Source organism: Cervus canadensis, chromosome 20 (genome assembly GCF_019320065.1).
Source record: "Cervus canadensis isolate Bull #8, Minnesota chromosome 20, ASM1932006v1, whole genome shotgun sequence".
Taxonomy (NCBI): Eukaryota; Metazoa; Chordata; class Mammalia; order Artiodactyla; family Cervidae; genus Cervus; species Cervus canadensis.
In genome coordinates this window covers 39,915,202-39,936,966 of record NC_057405.1, presented here as the reverse complement: position 1 = coordinate 39,936,966, position 21,765 = coordinate 39,915,202, and the positions used below count along the sequence as shown (strand labels likewise).

Sequence of the window (21,765 nt, the reverse complement as noted above, 5' to 3'; positions counted from 1 at the left end):
TGCAGGATTATAGATGACCCCACAGAAATACACTGTTGCAATTATAAATTTTAAAAGGTAACATAATGCTTTTCAGAGTATGGCAGCAGCTTCTTCAAGCATTAGAGTATTAACTTACAGTTTTCTTTTTGCTTGGCAATACCTACCTACAAAATACCTACATTCCCAGCCACTACTGGTCATCTAAACTGTGTATAAAGACAGAGTAACAGCTGAATGAAACCTTTTCCACCAATTACCTCTGGCTTCAGTTTTACCAAGTGTTGTGCTTGCTAGGCCCTTCCATGGGAAAGAGCACATATTGGCCTCTGATCATTTAATTAAACGTTGAAAGACACTTTCCAGAGAATAGTTTATTTACAAGTAGGGTAATTAAAAGTAGGCATTTCAGTATAGTAACAAAATATTCATATGCTATAAATATAACAAATCAAATATCTTTTTGGCTGTCTACAACTGACAAATCAGTTCCAGGCTTCTGGGACTAGGGTCCTGATGCCCTATTCAATTTATTTCGTCATTCTGATGTCATATTTATTCAAAGGAAACAATCGTTTGGGATCCTTATTTGTGGTTCCAAGCATAAAATTATCCTACACAATACTATTCTCTCCGCAGGGCCAAGTTTCATTTGCTAGGGAAAGCTCTTTGCTTTATGTGCTCTCAACAGTCTTAATCTCCTCAGGGGATGCGGGAAGACAATTGCTATTTAAGTTTCTTAAACCATTCTCTTTCCTTCATCCCAACGACTCAGACCTCAGCGGATCTCTACACCACACCTTCATTTCCTGGGAAAGGTAGAAATGCTTTAACAAGTGGCTCAGGGCTATTAAAAAAACAAACAAACACAAAAAAACAAACTACTCTTGGATCCCAACACCCAAGCCCCTGGGGACGCCACCTGGGCCAGCCTGCTTCGCTGTTCTTCAGCTTTCCACCCGCAGGTGGCAGCAGCGGGCTCCGAAACGGGTCTCTCCGCAGGTTACAGAAGCAGAGGCACAGTTTTGGGCCGGCGTTCCAGACCCGGGACTGGTGCATCCACCTCCAGGAATCCACATCCAACCGGGACGGCCCCAGAGGCTAAAATACTTGAGTGCGGAAACTGTCTCAGATCTTCTCATTTCTCGAGTGAAAACAAACATCTGAAGCAGCTACAGCAACTCACTACGTCCCTGAGCGCCCCCCCACAAACCCCACCCCAGTTCCCAGTTTTCCCACCAACTCCAGAAGCAACCCGGTGCCTTTTCCGGCGCAGGGTCTGTTCCGTAACTCTCTACGCTCCGGCCCCTGCAGATCCTTGGGACCGGGAGCCGGGTGCCGGGCGCGGCTAGTAGCGCGTCGGCAAGCGTGGCGTTCCTTCTCCTCCGAGCCTTCTGCAACGCGGGCTCTCCGGACGGAGTGGATGCCAGGCTGCACTATTTCATCACCCGTCCTCCGTCCCTAACCCTCCTCTTCGTCCCCTTTTCCCCAAACACACACACACGCACACGAGCGGCTGAAGCGCGCAGTGCTCCGGGCTCGGTTGCGGGAGCAGGACAGACACCAGCCCAGCAAGCTCCGGACACGCCGCTCGGACTCCGCTCCGCGGACCCCAGCGTCCCCATCGCCGTGGCCGCCAGCGGTCCCCTCGGGGGCAGCCCCGGCCGGACTGGAAGAAATCGACGTTCTGCGAGGGGGCGGCGGGGCGCAGGTTGAAGGATTTGTTGTAGGAGGATTAACACATCTGGGCGAAGGGAGGGGCAGCGCCGCTGCAGGACGCGGCGCGGACCCCGCATCTTTGCGCGCTGCAGCCGCCGCCGCCGCCGCCCGGGACCGCGAAGCCCGGACGCCCCCGCCCGGCCCGCGCTCCGCCCCCCGCCCGCTGGGCCCCGCAGCGCCGGGCGCGGAGGAGCCGCGGGCGGCGCAGGGAGGCGGGCAGCGCCCCGCACGCGCTTCTGCCGCCCCCGGAGCCGGCGCGCGGAGAGCGCGGGGCGAGCGCGCGTCGGGAGGCGGCCGCGCTGGGGGTGCGCGGGGCGAGCCGGCGCGGGGAGCGGCGGGGGCGAAACTTCGCGGCCAGATGCCCGAGGGCGCGGCGGCGCTGCGAGGCTGCTGCTGTTGCCCCTGCGGGCCCCGGGCGCGTCTCCGCGGGCGGCGCTGCCCGCGGCGCGGCGTGTGCACCGAGCGAGTGAAGGTATGTGTGGCGGGCGCGGCTGGAGCTGCCGCCGCCACCGCCGCGCCAGCAGGTCCTAATGCCTGTCACTTCCCAGGACGCTGGCAGCAGCAGCCCGGAGCCCCCGAGCCCTCGGCAGGTCTGCCCGTCCTTCCCCGCGATCTGATTGGATAAAGTGGGGGCTCGACGGTGGCCGACGTGGGACAGTCTGGCTGCGGCCGGGGTCTCGGAAACCATGGGTTATTGCGGTGGCAGGTGCACGCTTATCTTTATCTGTGGCATGCAACTGGTAAGTGACACTTGGGTCCTCTTGTTCTGCAACGTTCCGTTGAGACAGTGGGCAGGGGGGTGCAGTTAAAGGTCTGCCGTTGATTAGAATAGAAGGAAAAAGAAAAGGTGACAGATATATTGCCTATGTTTAACATGCTTTCAGGGAAACGCGCTGCGGGGTACGGGAGAGGTGAGGGTTTCCGCCCCCATCTATGTCTTTTCTTCTGAGGACAGTTTGGCAGGTTCGGGTTAAACTTGTCTTTAATTTCTTTAAGCAAAGCAAGAGGTAGCTCTTGTTCTTTTATGCTTTGCGTTCCTATTAATGTAACAACGTGATAGTCACATGCAATTTACTATACAGGTGTTAAAACAGAAATAGGAGATTTTTTTTAACTTTTCTTCTATAAATTTTTGCAATATCTTTGTTTCTTCATTGACCTGTATTATTTTTCAAGAAATATATTGTCTGATAAGTATAAGGCTCTAACAAACCACTGTGTAGTGCAGATGGTATCCTTACAGCAGTCTGATCTACAGGATACACTGAGTTTTAAAAGTATGTAGATTGAAGAGAAATACTTGGATGAGCAACAGCATTGCTATAGACTGAACCAGTAGCCCTGAAATCACACTTATTATTGATACAAACAATTCTAAGAAAAAATGTTGTATCTTACATTATGTATGTAATTGCTTCTGAAATAGATACTGTTGTCTGATCCCATGGGATGGAGAATTATATATACTTCTTGAGGAATGTTGTACAGTTTCAAAGAGGCAAGGTGCCAATAGAGGAAAACGTCATGTCTCTGAATTTAAATTCCTTAAGGGCGATAGGAGGAGGAGTTGAGGATAGTTTAGAGGTGAAAAATAAACCACTTCTACTGGTTAATTTGAGGTAGGAAGTACTTGCTTGCTCCTGTTACCAACAGCTTTCCTTGGAAAGTATAAGTTCATCTGAATAGCCATTCACATTTCCAACAATTGTTTCATAAAGGCTAAAAGAACTACAAGACTGGAGATTTCTGAGAGCCCAATCAATAATCAAAAGAGTAAGGATTTTCTATTGAAACTGATGTGTTCCTCACTGTTTATCAGTTGTCATGAAGCTCATGAGTGGTGGTGGTGGTTTTCTTTAATATTTAGCTGAAGGAGTGCTTTTAGTTGTATATTATCTCAAGGATGTTTTTATTCCCCAGGAAAGTTATCTGATGATGTATATTTTGGTCTGTGAATTACTTATGCACTGGGTTGTAAGAAAAAGAAGATGGAACTGTAATTTTAAGATTGTTACATTTTCTTAGTTACTTGTAAAACAGTTTATTTTTCTGTACCACATGTTCAATTAAGTTATGCATTAAAGGTTTTACCATTAATGATAAAGCTGATCAGAACAACTAGAGAGCTTACTTTGGTAAACTACCAGTAAGGCCAGGTATGCCAAACTGTATAAACATTTTCAAAACATTCTTAAGTTCATATATGATTCAGAAAAGAATACATTTGCTGATTCACTGTGTAAAAGCATATGAAGCTGTGAGAATGAGTGGGTGTGAAAGAGCATTTTTATGCTCTTTTCAATTTTGAATTCTAAAATGTGGTTTAGCTAACATTTAGGCTTTATTATGGTTAATGTAGTCATTCGATCTATACGGCACTTTGTGTGATGAATACAAACTCTTCAAGAACTTAAACAGTTTTAGAAAAACACAGATATACAAATGGGAAGCTCATTATACAAAGTAGCATAATATGGCTAAATGGGTGTGTGTGTGTGTGTGTGTGTGTGTGTGTGCGTGCGCACGCTTATTTGTGTGCATGCATATATGCAGTGGTGTATTGGAAAGGTGTTACATTCCTTATGAAACAGAAATTCTGAATCTAAGCTAAGTTCTCTAACACTATAGAAGTAGCTGTGATATAAAAGTGTTTAAGCAAGTGTACATTTGAATCCTAAGAGGTATTTAAGCTCTGTAAGAATCTTGTGATTTTTCCCATTCAGACTTTATGTGCCACCAGACTAATATAATTAGCAGCCATGTTAATGCAGATGCAGAAGAAAAAAACAAAGGACGAAGAACACCCAGTTGGTTTGATAGGGTGAAATGATCACCCTTAAAGGACTCAAGAGATTACTGTTAATTGTTGCCTCTTAGAAATATAGTATTTAATTTTAAATAAAATAATTCTTTTGCAAATAGTTGCAAAACACTGGGAGAACATGCACCTGGGGGTCAGCGGCATGTGCGCACACACAGTAGGTGGGTGCTTATGTTTCCTTTGTTCTTGATAGATTTTTGAAAACTTGATGTATCTTTGAGCTATTATGAGTAAAGTTTGTTTTATATATAGCCAGATTTCCAGAATGTAACATTGTTTGACACAACAGTTCACCAAGTTTTGTTTACTTCTGAAGTGTTTAGTGTCTATTGTAGTAACATTTGGGCTTTTTTGTAGCTGTGCAGAAAATTTTAGATTTATTAAAATTAATTGAAGCCAAAAATTGTTTAAGATAGAAACTTGATTAAGTTTCTTTGTTAAGTAACTATTAACTTTCTAGAAACATTTGTCTCCTATTCTGTAAGTAGAGTGTGTTTTAACTAGGCTTTAAGGACTATGTATGTCTACATAAACTTGAAACTAAACTTAGTAGGAGATGAGAACCTCATTTATCAGTATGTTATCAGAGTATATACACAGTGTTCTGATCCTTTAACAAGTGAAGGACAGAGACAAAGGGTGTGGAGAAATTTACCTGTCAGGATTCTATATCTTTGTTTTTAATTATGCTAAATGTGCATTTAATTTTATGTTTGGCAGACAAGCTTGGATAAACATATCTTCTTTGAAAAATCTGGAAATCAGTTCATAAGACAAGAAATTAGAATCTCATGCTATAGAAATTCAGTACAAAACTTCCATTTTATGAAAAACATATCTGTATATATCATTCACTAAAATCTTTGAGCTGTATGATTACTCCACCTTCAGATTTCAGGGTGAGTCTTATGAAAAGGGGGTGTGAGCTCTGGAAACAGATTTGCTGCATTTGCAGAATCCAGAGTCTAAGCTCATAATCTGAAGAAGGTAATTTTCTTTTGATCATCTCTGTCCTTAATGCTCAGAAACTGAAGATGTTAGATAGTTACCAAAAGCATCAGTGATTCTGCAGAATGGTTATGGTGGTACAGGACGAGAACAATTTAACTTCTTATTTACAGCTTTCAGCAGTTTGTGAAAGAGCTTCTGCTATTTTTCTTCAGTGTTTGGTCGAATCAAAAAGTACTTTATGTAAATGTTGAAAAAACACTCAGATATCTCAGATAGTTCTCAGTGAAAAATCAGCTCTAATCTGGAGGAGCATGATTTATTTTAGTTTGAAAAGACAGCTTTGCTTTCAAGTAAGGAAATTCTAAACCGCCCACATTTTTGTACCTCAGACTCCTATATGATGCAAAGCCCATGTGTCATACACTTTTGAAAGAAAGTACAAATTTACACTGAACAGATTAACACTTGAAAATGCCATTCTTGCCATGTGCTCTATGAAGTATTGCTAACTTGGAGCAGGTGCAACTAACAATTAGATTAGTACATGTGTGTGCAGCTGCGTGGAGAAGCAGGTTTGAAACAATTAAGAATGATCAGTTGCTTTCTACTGCATCGTTTCTAAGCTTTTCGGAGGTACACATTTATGGTAAAGGCTTTGAGTGCTTAGATGGACTAAACATAAACAATTTTATCATAATTATGGGGTACTTCAGTGGTGTCAATCGTGATTTTATGCAGTGTTTATAGTTACAAATTCCTTAGTTCCTTAAAACAAAATAAAGCATTGACATGAAGTGACTTGAAAAGTTGCAGGTAGAATCTTATGATTTTCCTAGGTACATTTGACAAGTTTGAAAGTTCTCTGAAAGTGTAAAACGTTATCTGTCACAACTTTCTCTCTCTCCGGGAATTAAACATTTTAGAGTTAAATGCCATTGGTAATAAAATCTTGAGGTCATTAACTGATCTGATTCATGGAGAAGACTAACAATTTCCACATAACATTTCAGAAACTTATGATGGAAGAATATGCTGAGAGTTTGCTAGGTTGTAAAATAACAATAAATTTCTTCCCTTTAAATGTTTTCTGTTTTTGCACCCTTACATCATCATGTGTGTCTTTGTCTTTAATTCACTCTTCCATTGTTATTGAGCATCACTCTGCTCTAACATTGACCAGGAAAAAAATAAATAAATAAAAGATGTAGAAACTTCTCCCACTGCCCAGCTCTGTCTCTTGGTTTGCAGACCAAGGGCAGCTTCTTTTCTCATACACCCAAAGTTGCATAGAACCGCTCTCTGCAGAGCTGTTTTGCCTTCTTTCTCAAATAAAGGCTTGCATGGGAAGCATCCCCTGCGCAGGATGCCAGAGTCATCTGGCTGGGGGCCCGTATGTGGGCAATGGCCCAGATACGCAGATGGGCGTTCCACCAGCTTTTTCCTCTGATGCTGCTTTGGTTTGGGGTCACATCCTCTACTTGCCCAGTCAAGAATTTCAGAATGGCAGCCAGGGACTTCTTAAAATAGGAGGTCTGTATTTCTTGGTCTGTTTGTTTTCTGTGCATGTGTGTACTTGACAAAAATAAAATCAGAGAGAAACACGTTTTAACACTTCTGTGTTTATACTAGAAATAGCAAATATTAAAATTGTGGCATCATTAAATACTTTTCTGTAAGTTGTCCCTTGGTCTTTGCAGGGAATTGGTCCCAGGACCCCGCCCCTCCATGGATCTTGCCTTTGATCCTCTAGTGCCTTGTGTAAAATGAGAGCCAGCTGTCCATTACCTGTGGGTTTCACTAAAATTTCAAGGATTTATGTCAGTTATTTAGTAGAATTTCAAGTAACTCAGTGTAATTTTTCGAAAAATAGATTTGAAATTACTCTTGCTAATAATTGCTTCCCTACTTCTGTGCCTTGTAGCACACCAATATCAGACCCCAAACACACATAGACGAATGACTTCAGTTCTGTTATTTCACCTACATGGTAAGCTCTTTCCACTTTGGTTACCTTTTTTCCCCTTAGAGCTTGATTATTGTTTATTTTTAATATATTAAAATAGGCCATCAAGATATGATGCATCTATGTTTTTTCCACATAACAATACTAGAAACACTGTATTTATGCCTACATCATTTCTGTGGGGTAGAAATAGAAGTGTATGAAAACATTTGCTTGTACCAACACTAAGAAATTGAAGGACATTTAAAAATTATGAAAGCATAAGATAAAAGTATATCCTTATATTTCTCCAGATTAGGGTGGGAAGTAAAATTTATAAACTCATTTTCTCTTATTTTAATATCTCAGGTGTGTTTAGATTTGAAAGTTTTTACAATTTGAATGGCATATTTTCTTCATCTTCCTGAAATCAGTGTTTTCCGTTTTCGGGTTTTTTTTTTGGTTAGTTTAAAATGGGTACTTTTGTCTGATAGAACTGGTCATAACATTTTATCTAACGCAAGCTGTAGACTGTCTATATTTCCAACCTGGAATAGGAATAGAGTGACTTATAATGCTGCTGCTGCTGCTAAGTCGCGTCAGTTGTGTCCGACTCTGTGCGACCCCATAGACGGCAGCCCACCAGGCTCCCCCGTCCCTGGGATTCTCCAGGCAAGAACACTGCAGTGGGTTGCCATTTCCTTCTCCAGTGCATGAAAGTGCAAAGTGAAAGTGAAGTCGCTCAGTCGTATCCAACTCTTCACGACCCCATAGACTGCAGCCTACCAGGCTCCTCCATCCATGGAATTCTCCAGGCAAGAGTACTGGAGTGGGGTGCCATTGCCTTCTCTGCATCTAATGCTTATTAGATGCCACACCGGGAATCATGTGGGATCTTAGTTCCCCAACTAGGGTTTGAACCTGTGCCCCCTGCAGTGGAAGCACAGAGTCTTAACCACTGGACCACCAGGGAAGTCCCAAATGCTAATAGTTTTTGTCTTTTAAATGACTTTGGATCCTACCTGCAAACTTCGAACCCCATAAAAACTCTTTTTTGAACAGTTTACAAGTAAACTAACTTTTATGTGCACTTTGAAAACAACATTCTTTTTATAATTTGTTATGCTTTCAAAATCCAGCTTTGTAAAATACTATAAACATAATAAAAAAAAAACTGTTACTATTTATTGGAAGCTCTTTCTAGCTAAATGCCAAACTTCTGAACCTCTAATGCTAAAAAAAAAAAAAAAAAAGTGCTTTTTCTTCACTGATTCCTTTCCATTAATTCTGTGAGGTAGGTAATAGATATTAATATCCTCTCTGTAGAAAGAAGCAAACAGGTTTTGAGAGTTCAGTGGTAGAGCTTGGATTCAAAGTCAAATCTAACATGACTTTAAGCCTGATGGAGGTTGTGTCACTGTATACATTACATGTACGATCTATGTACATCAGGATGCCTGAAACCATATCAGTAGCTTACATTTGTTTTACTAACAAAGGCCATGTTATCCACCTACTGATTCCCTGTCAACACTGTAATCAACGTGAGACTCAGCAGGCGGGGAGAGGAGGCTTGATGCCAGGCCCCTGTCCACACCTGGCTGGGCCAGGTGGACTTGGGGCTTCACAACTTACAACTGCCAGTGTGTGGACTAGAGAGTCAGAGAGGGTGTCCCTGCAGAGTCAGTATACCTGACTGTCCCTCTGAGATTTTGAATGTGTCCTAACACTGCAAGACACACTTGTAGCTCTACCCTAGAGAGATAACCTCTCATAGTAAGGCTGTGTTTCTGTCATTGTTCAAAGGTAGGTTAAAAAAATGTTATAGCTGCTCTGCATTTCTGGCCACTATGGACGTGGACACTTTGATAGGTGTGCTTAAAAATGATTCCATGGGGGACTTCCCTGGTGGTCCAGTGGCTAAGACTCTGAGCTCCCTATGCAGGGGGCCCAAGTTCAATCCCTGGTCAGGGAGCTAGACCTACATGCCACAACCCAGTGCGGCCAAATAAATATGTCTAAAACAATTCCATGGGAAGAAGAAATGTATTCATGTTTTTCTCAAATTCCTGTCCTGTTTGAAACCAGTGCCAGATGAATGGTTAATGGCAAGGTGATATTGTTTGCCTGTTGTTTATGAATATTTAAATGTCTCAAATCCTAAGTCCATCTAGACCATTATTGGTGGGGATATTCATTAAAATTATTGTTATTGGAAATAACTTCAAGTAAGAGGTTATTTAAAATATGTATTGCATCGAATATCATAGAAATTCTGGAACTTAAGTGTACCTCAAATTCACCTTCAGAGCTTTCCCCACACATGTCAGTAGGCCCCACACCAGTGTTTCTGATTCTTGAATTTGCATTTCTGATGACTCCGGGGTGACAATGCAGGTCAAACTTTGAGAATTACTGGCCTAGAACTTAGGTCTTTACTTAATGGTGTTGCAAGAGTGCCTGAACCTGTTTTGAAAATTCTTCAACCCAACTAGATAGTTAACTCATTTCTTCCTTTTTCCTGTTACAGACAGGAAAGAAAACTTTTCTTCAGGATCAAGTGCGATTGTTTCTGACTTCTAGCTTAGTCCTCTTCAGAAATTTAAATAAGGGGAAAGGAAGTTCTTTTCACAGCATTTGTGTCTTTGCAATGAAGAGAGAAAAATCTGAAAGAGACTCTGCCTCTGGTCTGTACCCTCTATGCCTAGTAATGCTGGAGCGGAATTGGTCCATTCAACTGCTTCTCTTTGCCAACCTCACCCCACCGTCTGAATTTCTGGAATAGCTTCTCACTGTGCTAAGCACAGGCCTGGGAGAGAGAGAGAGAGAGAGAGAGAGAGGACGGAATATGCTGAAAAAGCACTGGGCAGAGTGGAAGGCACATGTTTTCTATACCCTGTCCAGGGCGTCTGTACGGGATGAGTAAATAAGTGTGACTTTGCTCAAGCCATTTATATTTCTGGTGCTGTTTCCTCCTTTGAAAAGTGGGGCAAATAATTCCTGACCCATTTACCCTACAGAATGCTTAGGAGCATCTGAGAAAATATGCTGAAAGTTTGCATGAAAGAACTTCACACATGTGAGGCTTTGTTGTTGCATTACGTCTGATGCCTAGAAAATGTTTGTCATTCTTCCTAGTTTAATCTTTAAGAGCTGTTCACCCAGTGAGACTGGGAATAGTTGTAGGGGTGCCTATGTATCATTTGACCAGTGGCGCTAGTTGCAAAAATTAGTTCTTTTTTTGTAGAAACATTTTCTTTTTTTTTACATCTGCTCATCATTTTTGGGAGGGAGTATATGGATAAAGATTACAATCATAGAGGCAAATGACTTGAAATAGATAAACAATATACTTGTGTGTGTGGTATACCTACTTTAAGTGTTCATTAAGAATTAAACTTAGATTTCACAAACCAGTCAGCATTCTGCTTGTTCAGGCAGCATTTTGAAAACTGCATTCTGTGGGTACTAGTCCTACAAAATTAAATACTCCCTGAACATGAGCTGTGAGATTAAATACGTTGTGGGGCTCTAGAGTCATCATCCTCTCTCCTCCATCCTAAGGCTCATGATTCATGTTAGTGTTTCTGCAGCTCCTAGAGTCCAGAACTAAAGAAACCCGAGCTTAATTTCCTTCAAGTCTTTGAATACAAAGTGTTTGCAACAAACCAAGGACCCTCTTTTCTCATATCCTCTATTATCTTGCATGGAACTAGTTTTCTCAGAAACATTTATCAGTGAAATATTGCTCTAGGCTCATGATGCAGTCTAAAAGTTAATAATATTAAAGTATTATGTAAACAATCCATGATGGCTAAAAATTCAGTATGGAAATTCAACTTTGGAAGAAGGTATCTCCCAAAGAATAATACATAAAGATGTTTCAGAGTAGCAAGTATTATTATTCCATAGTTAAAGTATGAATAAATGAAGGGACCTTTGCTCTCAGCTGCTTGCCCTTTTTCTTTTTTAACATGTTTTATTTGTTCTGCTTGAAGTTATGTTTTGGTGACTAAAATCACAACCCTTAACTTTGAAATTCAGTCAAGTCCAATTGCTGTTGCTGCCAAGAGGATGCCGGGTTGCCAGTTTCAAGGATGTTTAGAGCTTGAGAATGCCAGGGAGAGCGCCTCTGCAGAAGCACTTTCTTTTAGAAGCCATGGCTGAGGAGCAGTGTCCTACAGCTAAAACCATGCTCCCTCTTCCAGCATCATGCCCTAAACGTTTGCAGGGCGGGTGGTGAAGAGTCCTCATACTGACTTTTGTTTTCTGATCAGTGCATGCACTCGAGAACAGTCATGCATTTAAAAACCCCAACAATGCGGTATTCTTTGAAAACAAATGGGTCTTGGTTTGGAATGGAGGAATCAAATCTCTCCTGCTAACAGAAGTCTTTGTGTACCTCTGTAAAGTGCTAATTGCACAACAGAATAAGGAGGCATTTCAGATCCTTTAACTGACAGCTGTGTGTCAAATGATGGCCGGTCAGGGTTGTATCTGACATGTTCCATGGTAGGGAATTCATATGACCCCCTTCTAGCCATAGGAGATATACAAAACTGGTCTTCAGAGTATTTTTTTAAAGGACAATCTCTGATGCCACTGAGAAACAAAAGTGGGGAGGACTTCTACAGGCCCCAGGGAGCAGAGAACATTCAAGTCTGATGGTGGGCTGCCTTCTCTGGTCCCGGCCTCTAGTCAAGGAGTCTTTCCACTGCCTTGGTTTGAGTAACTCCTTTGTTACAGAGCTTGCAGTGGTGGGAGACAGCTTGCTCCTGGAAGTTATAACTCGTCCCCAGGGCCGTGGTGATTCAGACCTCATTCTCTTAATCTGTACGACGGGGATCAGAGATGGTGTATCCTTCAGCTACGTGTTTGCTCCACTTGATCACTCTGAGGGACAGAGATGAGCCTAGGGTCTATACCTGTGTTTAACTCTGGTTTCTGGGAGCAGTGAGGGAGCTGCATATTTGAAGGATTTAGAAGCTGTTGTAGATTTGTCAATACGCAGTTGGTATATAAAGAACCCAACTTTGGGGTACTTTTTAAAAATTTATTTTTAATGGGAGGATACTTGCTTTACAATGTTGTGTTGGTTTCTGCCTACAAAAGTGTGAATCAGCCATAGGAATACTTGTGTCCCGCCCTCTTGAAACTCCCTGCCACCTCCACCTCTCTAGGCTGGCACAGAGCCCCAGTTTGAGCCCCCTCTGTCACACAGAAAATTTCCACCGGCGACCTGTTTTACATACGGTGATGTGTGTGGCTCAGTGCTACTCTCAATTCATCCCACCTTCTCCTTCACGCTCTGTGTCCACGAGTTCTTTATGTCTGTGTTGCTATTCCCGCCCCACAAATAGGCTCATCAGTACCATTTTTCTAGATTCCATATATATGCATTAATATACGATGTTTGTTTTTCTCTCTGTGATTTACTTCTGTCTGTCAACAGACTCTAGGTTCAGCTTCCTCACTAGAACTGGCTCAAATTCGTTCCTTTTTATGGCCAAGCAATAGTCCATTGTGTTCATATACTACAGCTTCTTTATCCATTCATCTGTTGATGGTCTTACACGTTGTTTCCATGTCCTGGCTATTGTGAATAGTGCTGCAACAAACATTGGGGTACATGTATCTTTTTGAATTATGGTTTCCTCAGAGTATATGCCTGGGTCTTTTTTCCTTCTTTCTTTTTTTTAATAAAGCTTGCTCACAAATTTGATGATAGGACATTCATAACATGATTGTCTAAAATATAGGAGTTGTGTATAGTATTATAGTATTATGTATTCTTTACCCTTATCAACAGGAAGTGTGACATTTCATTTTGTTCATCTTTCACAAAGTGTCAGTTTGGTTCAGTCATTTACTCATGTCTGACTCTTTGCGACGCCAGGGACTACAGCATGCCAGACCTCCCTGGCCGTCACCAATTCCTGGAGTTTACTCAAACTCATATCCATTGAGTAGGTGATGCCATCCAACCATCTCATCCTCTGCTGTCCCCTTCTCCTCCTGCCTTCAATCTTTCCCAGCATCAGGGTCTTTTCAAATGAGTCAGTTCTTCATATCAGGTGGCCAGAGTATCAGAGTTTCAGCTTCAGCATCAGTCCTTCCAATGAACACCCAGGACTGATCTCCTTTAGGATGGACTGGTTGGATCTCCTTGCAGTCCAAGGGACTCTCAAGAGTCTTCTCCAATACCACGGTTCAAAAACATCAATTCTTCGGTGCTCAACTTTCTTTATAGTCCAACTCTCACATCCATACATGACCACTGGATAAACCATAGCTTTGACTAGATGGACCTTTGTTGGCAAAGTAATGTCTCTGCTTTTTAATATGCTGTCTAGGTTGGTCATAACTTTCCTTCCAGGGAGTAAGCATCTTTTAATTTCATGGCTGCAGTCACCATCTGCAGTGATTTTGGAGCCCAAAAAAATAAAGTCAGCTACTGTTCCCACTGTTTCCCCATCTATTTGCCATGAAGTGATGGGACCAGATGCCATGATTTAGTGTGATCATGATCATAAAGTGTGGTTCCATTTTATTCAATCAAAAGGTGACAATTAAAATATGGTTGTTCAGTAGCATTTATGAACCTAAGTTTTGCTTCTCTTTTGGCCTGGTCTTGAATGTTTTCCACTTTCTTCTATGGGGAGGGGAGGGGCTGGGGGCAGGGGAAGGGGAGAGTGTCTGGCTCTTGAAAGTCTAGGAGTTCAAAAGCATGTGATACTACTTATGATGATATATATTTTAAAGGAAAGTCTGATAAAGTCTGTGAAGTTGACTGTGAGCTCATTAATGAATTTTCTCCAGAACATCTTTCTGGTTTTTTCTCTTCCCGGGAAGTTCCATGGGTTCTTAAGATCTATGGGACAGTGTCTTTCCAGATTACCAATTTATAGGCTGTCTCAGAATAGATTTGCTTTTGTTCAAAAAAAGCTGCCCTTAAAATCAGGTAAGTGGCATAAGTTCAGTTTATATTTAGTAAATGTTGATCTTGTTAACAGCAGTGTTTGGTGACCTTTGATTATATGCCTCTCTTATTTTAATCCTTAGGGGAAACCTGATGGTTTTCACTTTGTCTTCTCGAGAATGAGATAATGGTCTCTCTGTTATTGCACCTACTTTGACTCTACAGTTTTGTTAAGAATCACTGTGACCTAAAATCTTAACTTTTCTCATAAATTGAGAGAAATAAATCCTAGTGAACTTTTTTGGCAGTTTATATGGCAGTTTGATGCAGAGTTTACATACAAAATAGTTTTTTTGTTGTTTGCTGATGTTAGGCCCATCTTTTGATCTTTTCTTATGTGAATAAAAATGTTACATATTGAACTTTAAGGGCAATAGATGGATGAGAAATGTTAGCAAAGTCATAGACACAGTAATCTTTGCCTAGATGGAATGTGAACTTTGGGGTTGAAAAATAATTCGGCAACACTAAATACTTCCTTTTACAAAATATGTCTCTCTGAAAGTCTCTCTGATGTGTTTGAATGCAGCCCTTAGATGGACCATTACCAGTCATGTCCAGAGAGCCAAATGTGCACGAAGCCCTGCCCTGGGGTGTTGCATGATGGAGAAGACCAAGTAAAACTCCAGGAATCAACCTGCAGTTGATTCTTAACCTGCAATGCTGTATTCCAGTTATGATCGTTTTAAAATAATGAATGAATGAATGAATAATGGAAGGAAATTAAGGGATTATCAAGTCAGCTTTATCAAGTAGGATTTGTGAAATGTCCACACATGAAGAGCATAAAGACGTGCTGAATAAATTGTTTTTTTTACCCTTTTCACTACTGGGACATGATCTAACTGATAGGAATGTCAAGCTGTGTTTCTGTCATAAATTGATTAATATCTAGTGGTTTTAATATCTAGATTATTTTAAGTTGCAATCTGATCCTTATTATTTTTTAGTTTACTAAGACATCCGACTTACTGAGTATGATAATAGTTAAAATGTTTTAATGTTCTCAGTTCATTATGTGCTGTAAAGATCACATTTAAGCTGATGGTAAATCAGTTCACTGTTGGTAAAAAGTGCATGTTGATGTAAACTGGGCCCTTGTGGTTCATTTTTTGAAAATGAATTCATATAGTTTAAGTTCATATTGCCTAGTTTTACTTAATGCAATTTGAGACAAAATTATTTAGATATTTGGAAGATTAGAAAAAATATAGTTTCTGTGGAAAAAATAGTTAATTATGTTTTTATATTTCTTATCTGTGGAATAGTAATTTTTAACTTTTTGTGTATCATGAACACTTTTGAGAATATGTTAAAACTATGAACTCTCTCACTAGAAAAATACCCAGGCAGCTAAAGGAGATTCACAAATTTCTTAACTGAATTGATAAAGCATAGATGACAAACTCCTGATAAATTTTTGTTTCTTTTATTTATTTTCTTTTTTTGGTCAAGGGATATCTACCATTTCATTAAGAGCTTCTGCTTAGTAATGATCTTTCTTTCTTTCTTTCTTTTGTTCCTTCCTTCTTTCCTTTTTAATTGAAGTATTCGTTGTTGTTCAATTACTAAATTGTGTCCAACTCTGCGACCCCATGGACTGCAGCACACCAGGCTTTCCTGTCCTCACCATCTCTCAGAGTTTGCTGAGACTCAGGTCCATTGAGTCAATGATGCCATTCAAACATCCCATCCTCTGTTGCCCCTTTCTCTTCCTTCCCTCAATCTTTCTCAGCATCAGAGTCATTTCCAGTGAATCTGCTCTTTGCATCAAGTGGCCCAAGTGTTGGAGCTTCAGCTTCAGCATCAATCCTTCCAATGAATATTCAGGGTTGATTTCCTGAATATTGGGATTGACTGGTTTGATCTCCCTGCTGTCCAAGGGACTGTCATGAGTCTTTTCCAGCACCACAGTTTGAAAGCATCAATTCTTTGATGCTCAGCCTTCTTTATGGTCCAACTCTCACATTCATAATGACTACTGGGAAAACCATAGCTTTGACTATATGGACCTTTGTTGGCAAAGTGATGTCTTTGCTTTTTTAGGTTTGTCATAGGTTTCCTTCCAAGGAGCAAGAGTCTTTTAACTTCATGACTGCAGTCACCACTGCAGTGATTTTGGAGACTAAGAAAATAAAACCTGTCACTGTCTCCACTTTTTCCCCTTCATTTGCCATGAAGTGATGGGACTGGATGCCATGATCTTAGTTTTTAGAATTTTTTTTTTTTTTTTTTTTCAGTTTTTAGAATTTTAAGCCAGCTTTTTCATTCTCTTCTTTGATCCTCATCAAAAGGTGCTTTAGTTCTTCTTCAGAAGTATAGTTGATTGCTTATAAGTAATATTAATTCACTATGTGGCAATGTAATTTTCATTTTGTTACTTTGCAAAAGTTGAAGATATGAATTAAACAATACAAATTAAAAAAAAATAAAAAAAATTCAGATACTTTGAATTCAGGAATGTTTGAAGACATATATGTGTGTATGATATAGACAACTCTATATTGTTAAGATATATACACACATATGTAAGTACATATATATGTGTTTGTAATATAAGATAGAAGCTGAGAGTGGATTTGGGTTTTAGAAACAAAGTTGGACCTCTGTTAAAGACATTGAATGATATGGTTTCTGAAAGTAGCAGTAGTGTAGATCCCCACAAAATAATACAGAATGATAATTGCTATACGAGAAGTAAGAATAAAGTCCTGAGAAGGTTTGGGGAAAGGTATAAGTTTTCTTCTCATAGGCCGATTTCAGAAGGTATGAAGGGCTGGTGTATGATAGTAAAATTTTCATAACTATAGACTAGAGGAAACAGAATCCCAGGAGGAAGAATGATAGTAGCAGAAAGGTGAGGATGAAAGGGTGAGCACTTGGGACAATGAGGAGTTTGACACGCTGGCAAGTGGAGGGGAAATGGGAGGCAAAGCAGGGAATGGAAGGAGTGGGACTGCAGTTTGTGGATGGACTTGAGTGCTTTGGGAGGGAGTTTAAACCTTATAGGATAGGATTTGTGTGTCTCTAAATGTTAATTATCAAGCTGAATGGCCCAGTTCCCCGTTGTAGAATAAGAAACAACATAATATGAGAGTAAGGTGAAGTTTGGGGCAAGCTCTGTGGGGAATATGAGGGCAAAGCAGCAATAAATTAAATTGATTACTATATTCATCAGAGGTCTTGGTGAAACTGAAGGATGTGCATCTGTGGGCAAACCAGGTCTGTCTCCATCATGACCCAACTTTCTAAGAATTGAAATGGAAGCGCAGAAAATGGAAGTTTCCTTGTTCTTAGACTGAACAAAACTGAGGGTCTGTGAGAGGTCTTAGCTGCTATGAGAATAGAGTGTCTGACCAACTATAGGACTGGGTGGGAAAGAAATCAATGTCCGATTGGAAGGGCTAGTTAGATTACTGGATTCTCATTGCGGACACTGGAGAACAAGAAGGGGGTCTAGCGGAAGGAAGATAATAGAGAAGGTGGGAGGAATGTGGTTGGTAGGAGAGATGACAGATATCTTTCTTGGAGAGGAGCACTGCCTAGGTGATGCAGAGGCCCTTGACTGGCCACTGAGTTGGGTGGAAGGTTTGTTTTCTCAAAGGATGAGAGCCAATGAGGTCCTTCTGTTAGAAGAGACATCATTCTGTATTCTGACCTTAATAAAGATGATCAGAAATATGGGACTGAAAAGGAACATAACCAGGAAGAAACAAAGGTGTTCTGAGGATGGTAGATATTTGAAATAATTATACAAAGAATAATTTGTAATAATTTGGGGAGAGTTTGGTTTAACCAGATGATCAGAGCTCTGAGCATGGTAGATATTTGAAATAATTATACAAAGAATAATTTGTAATAATTTGGGGAGAGTTTGGTTTAACCAGATGATCAGAGCTCTGAGCATGGTAGATATTTGAAGTAATTATACAAATAGTAATTTGTAATAATTTGGGGAGAGTTTGGTTTAACCAGATGATCAGAGCTAGAAGAAAAGGATGGTTAGGGAGAGTCTGGTGGTAGCTAGGATGAGGATGATGAATTGAGAGGGAATGGGAATATTTGTTCAATGAGTACGTGAGTGAAGTGACTAAGAAAGAGACGAAGTAGGCTTCAGGCAAAGCACTTTCTCAGCTTCAGCAAAAATGTTACCATTTTGTATTGGATGATTCTTTGTAGTGGGGGCTGTTCTCTGCATTCTGGAGAGTCTCTGGCCTCTACACGCTAGATGTCAGTAACATATTCCAGTTGTGACAACCAGGAAAACCTGTAGATGTTGTCAAATGGCAAAATAGCTCCCTCAGTGAGATCCACCAAGCTAAAAAACAAGGTGCTAGAAGGAGCACTTAGAGGTAAAAGCAGGTTTCGTTCATAATAGGTTTTGAGTTGCCCAGAGGATAGTGCAGGTGATGGTGAAGGGAAAAGGAGCCTGGAGCCTGGCTGCTGTGAACTGTGAGGGGATCATACTCCGAGGAGCACCATGGACCTGGGTCATAGCCATCCTCTTGATTTATGGAAATAGAATCTTTAGGGAAGCAACCTAGCCATCTAGAGATTTTGAAAACTAAGTGATTTATTTGTGTGTTTCTAAGCAGGTACTAAAAAGTCTCTTGATGAAAGTGAAAGAGGAGAGTGAAAAAGTTGGCTTAAAGCTCAACATTCAGAAAACTAAGATCATAGCATCTGGTCCCATCACTTCATGGGAAATAGATGGGGAAACATTGGGAACAGTAGCTGACTTTATTTTTGGGGGCTCCAAAATCACTCCAGATGGTGATCGCAGCCATGAAATTAAAAGATGCTTACTCCTTGGAAGGAAAGTTATGACCAACCTAGATAGCATATTAAAAAGCAGAGGCATTACTTGGCCAACAAAGGTCCGTCTGGTCAAGGCTATGGTTTTTCCAGTGGTCATGTATGGATGTGAGAGTTGGACTGTGAAGAAAGCTGAGCGCCGAAGAATTGATGCTTTTGAACTGTGGTGTTGGAGAAGACTCTTGAGAGTCCCTTGGGCTGCAAGGAGATCCAACCAGTCCATCCTAAAGGAGATCAGTCCTGGGTGTTCATTGGAGGGACTGATGCTGAAGCTGAAACTCCAATACTTTGGCCACCTCATGCGAAGAGTTGACTCATTGGAAATGACCCTGATGCTGGGAGGGATTGAGGGCAGGAGGAGAAGGGGATGACAAAGGATGAGATGGCTGGATGACATCACCGACTCGATGAACATGGGTTTGAGTAAACTCCGGGAGTTGGTGATGGACAGGGAGGCCTGGTGTGCTGCGATTCATGGGGTCGCAAAGAGTCGGACACAACTGAGTGACTGAACTGAACTGAAGTAGGTAGTAAATTAAGAAGAGTGGGCTGGTAGGTTAGCAGCTATGGAGTTATGGAAAAAAGCAGGAGTGGAGACAAAGTCGATTGGGAGGTAGGTTGAAATGTACATTAGGGAAGGGGAATGCTGAATAAGCATTTGTGGCCATATCAACTGGAGAGACAACGTTGAATCTAAATTTATTTGGAAGCTACTTTTTTATGGTCAATTATCTGCTCAACCAAGCTTTTGCATTCTTGGCTGTTTTGCTCAGTTTACTTTGAGCCAGGTGGATGTTATGTAAGATTCAGTGAATGTCATCTTTCCTTTGGTACTAGAAATGACTTTTGAGGACCTTGACACTTAATTTGTCCTTTCCCTAATCTACTAACACATACTATGTTTGTCTTTGCAAAACTTCTTAAAATTTCAAATAAAGAATATGCATTCATTATGAGGTAGATGTGCAATTGTTTACACGAAGAGGGAGATGTGAGAAGTTTTGGGTCAAATTATGGATTTTTAATTTGATAAAAGATTTGCATAAGAGTTAATAATATAATTACAATTTAAAAGATAAACTTTTTTTAAGACTAAAGAGTTGGGTAACTTTTTCTTCCTTTTATAGAAATTCACACACACAAATACACACAAATGACAACTACTGCGTCAGGAACTTGCAATTAAAAATACTTAAGCTATTTATATACCTTAGGTGATACCCCAAACCTGAGAATATTCAACAGGCATTTTAATATTTGATATTCTGATTCACCAGAAGGCCCAATTTTTGCTGAAGAAGTATAGTAAAACAGCAGAGATTCATCTTTCAAATGACCCTGTCTTAAACTATCTAATGTCTCTTGTTCCAACTTAATTTCTTCTGTCAACTCAGTCTTTTGGTGGACTCTAACTTGCATACCTAGAGAGAGGGGAGTAAGTGATAGACTTCATGAAGGTCCCTTTAACTTGATGATTTTACGATTAAATTTTGCATTTAAAAATTGCCTTTTTCTGGGAGAGCCAGTCAGAAGGTGGTTTTCTAGCTCCTGATTTTATGGATTAATATAGCACCTCGTGCACTTTTCTTTAACACAGTTCAGGCAAATTAGCAGAAATAGAGGCAAAAAAATTGCTTAGTAAACTTAGAACCAGGTGCATATGAAGTTTTTCTTATTGGCGGTGATGGTGCAGCCCTCCTAAAAGTATACTTGGATCCTCTGAAAAATGTAGGTGTGAGGAAGTGGTGTGGTGGGTGGTGGATGTACTGGGTGTGGGATGAGAGCAAGGCGGGGAGGAGGGGGAATAAGAATGATGCTCTTCATAGGGATCCACTTGGGTGTTCTGGCTGTATGTGAGAAGAGGGAAGTGAGTTTCTTAGAATACACTGTGCACCTCTTCGTGCATTGCTCTTCTGGATGTGGTAGGTTTTTAGGTCTTGTTAACAGGATAGCCATAGTGTTCAGGGTGAACAGTAGAGCCCACGTAAAGCATCAGGGCAGAATGAAATAGAAGCAGAGGATGGAGAAGTGGACTCTATTCAGATGAAACCCACGAAAGTTTAGGTAGGCCAGATTGCAATAATCCTCCACTGGAATTTAGCCAGGACACACATTAGTGCAGGCTACTTTCTGTCTAGCCTAATTAAAGTATTGTTGAGAACTAACGAAGTTGGCTGACTTGCAAAAATCAGTGCTTGTTCAAATTTGTAAGTTATAAGTGCTTAACAGTATGACCCGATTTTTATGCTGGGGTCATCTTATTAATTAAAGTTTTCCAGTCATCTAATTAGAGAATACAGTCTGGAGGATTCTCAGTCTGAACTGAGTCTGGAGGATTCCCAGTCTTACTTGCTAATTTAAAAGAAAGTGGAAATGAAGAAGAGTTCTCAAAGCAATGCAATGGAAAGTGAGACTCTGGACATGCCTTGAGGGATGCCCAAGACCAGCGGGGTAATTATTTAGGATGTGCTTCCAGTAGAGACATTAAAGGGACACCAGTGAGCTAGCTTTTAAACATAGAAATCTGTGCCAGCCCCCAAATTAACTCTTGGACCAGAA

The 21,765-nt window shown here is 40.8% G+C and overlaps 1 protein-coding gene across 4 annotated transcripts in view; it reads left to right on the top strand.

Moving 5' to 3' along the window:
* The first annotated feature begins 2,039 nt into the window (after positions 1-2,039).
* Positions 2,040-21,765, top strand: part of NKAIN2 (sodium/potassium transporting ATPase interacting 2) — a 1,112,863-nt gene continuing 1,093,137 nt past the window's right edge. For 3 of the 4 annotated variants that reach the window (XR_006263983.1, XM_043439576.1, XM_043439579.1), the window contains exons 1-2: positions 2,040-2,170; positions 2,247-2,438. Coding sequence is in view for 3 of the 4 variants with exons in the window: in XM_043439576.1 (XP_043295511.1) it covers positions 2,385-2,438 (54 nt within the window). In the remaining variant the exon portion in view is untranslated. Of the gene's footprint in view, positions 2,439-21,765 lie in introns of all 4 variants that reach the window. The other variant, XM_043439577.1, reaches the window with a different exon arrangement.